Below are 2,338 nucleotides of genomic sequence, written 5' to 3' on the forward strand. Positions count from 1 at the left end.
TGTCCCAGTGCCCCGTGCTGCTGTCCCAGTGCCCCGTGCTGCTGTCCCAGTGCCCCATGGCGCTCTCCCAGTATCCTGTGCTGCTGTCCCAGTGCCCCATGGTGCTGTCCCAGTGCCCCGTGCTGCTGTCCCAGGCTGGCCAAGGCTCCCCCACTGGATCACCCGGGCTGTGGGATCATTCCTGGCCCTCTGCGCTGGGGGAAGGGGAGCTCAGCTGAGGGAAGGCACATGGGGACACAAGCACACATCCACAGGGACATCCCAGGGGCCAGCAGGGCACGAGAGCTCCAGGGCACAAACTGCTGTCCCCAACCTCCTGCCAGGGGCTCCAGCTGGGCTCTCCCTCTCTTCCACCCCCAGGGAGCCTCCCAGCTCCATGTGCTGAGCCCAGCTGGCCCAGAGCAGGGCAGGCTGGAGGGACACATGGCTCTGAGGGGACAGCAGGGGGGTTGGTGGCCTCAGCTGCACGACAAGCTGCTGCTCCTCAGGCCCCCAGCACAGGCACAGGAGCCGGTGCAGACACAGGACCTGGCACAGCCATGGGCACAGCACCTGGCACAGACACGGCACAGCACCAGGCCAGTGCCCCGAGGAGAGCTCCAGGCTCTGTCGTGGCCCTGCTGGCCCGTGTCCCCACAGCTGTCCCAGCCCTGCTCTCACAGATGGCCCGTGACCACTTGGCTCTGGAGCAGCTCTCTCTCCACAGGGGGACCCCACAGGGCTGAGCACAGAGCCAGACCCCAGGAGTGCCCATGGGCCAGGGAATGCTTGCATGGATTGAGCAGCACCTACGTCAAGCCCCTGGTGCTCCCTCCCAAGGCAGCAGGAGCCAGGACAGAAGCTGCAGCCCGAGCCCCTTGGCTAATTGAGGATGTGAGTGGGATTTGTGCTCGGAAGCACTCGGGAAGGCAGCAGGGCACGGAGCCAGGCCCTGCCCATGGGGCCCACGCCAGCATGGGGAGCAGGGCTGGGCTCTGAGGGGACAGAGCGAGGTCAGGGAGGGCAGCAGGACCCCAGGACCCACCTGTGCTCCCCCCGTGATGGGGATGGTGCAGGTCAGCAGGTTCCCGATGACGTTCTCCAGGGACACGCTCAGCCCGTCCACGTAGATGGTGTAGATCAGCCCCAGGCTGTTCTGGAGAGGGGAGCAGAGCAGGGATGAGCAGTGCAGGCAGCTGGGGACACCCCAGGGCTTGTCCTCAGCCACAAACACACCCTGGCAATGCCAGCTCCGGGTCTCCCTCATCCACAGGGATGGGATATTCCAGCCAGGGGCAGGTTCCCATCCCTGCACCGACCCCACCAGAGCAGGAGATGTGTCCCCAAGGCCAGAGCTCCATGGGAGCAGCACTGAGGGGCTTTCCAAAGCTCCAGGAGAGAGGTGACCAGGGCAGCTGGGCTGCCCCAGCCTCCCTGCACCCTCAGTCCCACACAAACCCCAGGGAAGGCATGGCAGGAGATCCTTCCCCAGCAAGAGCTGGCTGAGATGCCCAAAATTTGGGCAATGCCTTTGACAGCACACCTGGACTCTGGTGAGCCCTGGGTGGTCACTGTGGGTCCCTTCCCACCAAAACACCCTATTCCAACTGGGAAGCAACAGCAGTCTCAGATCTGGGGGCACCAGCACAGGGCAGCCCCCAGGACAAGCTGGGAACAAGGGATTCGAGGAATTTGTGTTCCAGGCACCCTTGGGATGCTGGTTTCCAACCACTGAGGAAAAGGGAAAACACAAATACTGGGATTTGGAGAGCAGGGGCAGGCAGACTCTGGCACAATGGAATAATGAGGGAAGAGCAGGATAAATCCCTGCCCACTGGAATAACGAGGGAAGATGAAGTTCAGATTCCTGGGCACTGGAATGAGGAACTGGGAACTGTTTCTGTCCCAGGAGAGCAGCTGGCAGGACACCTCTGTCTTTGGGAACAAGTGAGGGGACCCTGTCCCCTGGAGGTGCCCCAGCTTGCGCCTGGCAGGACCCCACTCTGCAGTCCCAGGCTTGGGAAAACAGATCCTGTATTTCAGAGAATTCCCACTCCACACAAGGCAGGGACACCTCCCACTGTCCCAGGCTGCTCCAGCCTGGCCTTGGGCACTGCCAGGGATGCAGGGGCAGCCCCAGCTGCTCTGGCAATCCCAGCCCAGCCAGGAATTCCTCATTGCCAAGATGCCATCCATGCCTGCCCTCTGGCAGTGGGAGCCATTCCCTGGGTGCTGTCCCTGCAGGCCTTGGCCCCAGTCCCTCTGCAGCTCTCCTGGAGCCCCTGCAGGCCCTGCAATGTGCTGGAAGCTCTCCCTGGAGCCTTCCCTGCTCCAGGGGAACATTCCCAGCTCTCCCAGC

The 2,338-nt window shown here is 63.2% G+C and overlaps 1 protein-coding gene across 1 annotated transcript in view; it reads right to left on the reverse strand.

Moving 5' to 3' along the window:
• SBF1 (SET binding factor 1) overlaps positions 1-2,338 on the reverse strand; it is a gene marked incomplete at its 5' end in the record, with an annotated part of 34,497 nt that overhangs the window by 26,555 nt on the left and 5,604 nt on the right. Inside the window, one exon of the mRNA XM_031065165.1 lies at positions 1,025-1,135. Coding sequence (XP_030921025.1) covers positions 1,025-1,135 — 111 coding nt within the window. The remainder of the gene's footprint in view (positions 1-1,024; positions 1,136-2,338) is intronic.

This window comes from Geospiza fortis, unplaced genomic scaffold (genome assembly GCF_000277835.1).
Source record: "Geospiza fortis unplaced genomic scaffold, GeoFor_1.0 scaffold494, whole genome shotgun sequence".
Classification (NCBI taxonomy): Eukaryota; Metazoa; Chordata; class Aves; order Passeriformes; family Thraupidae; genus Geospiza; species Geospiza fortis.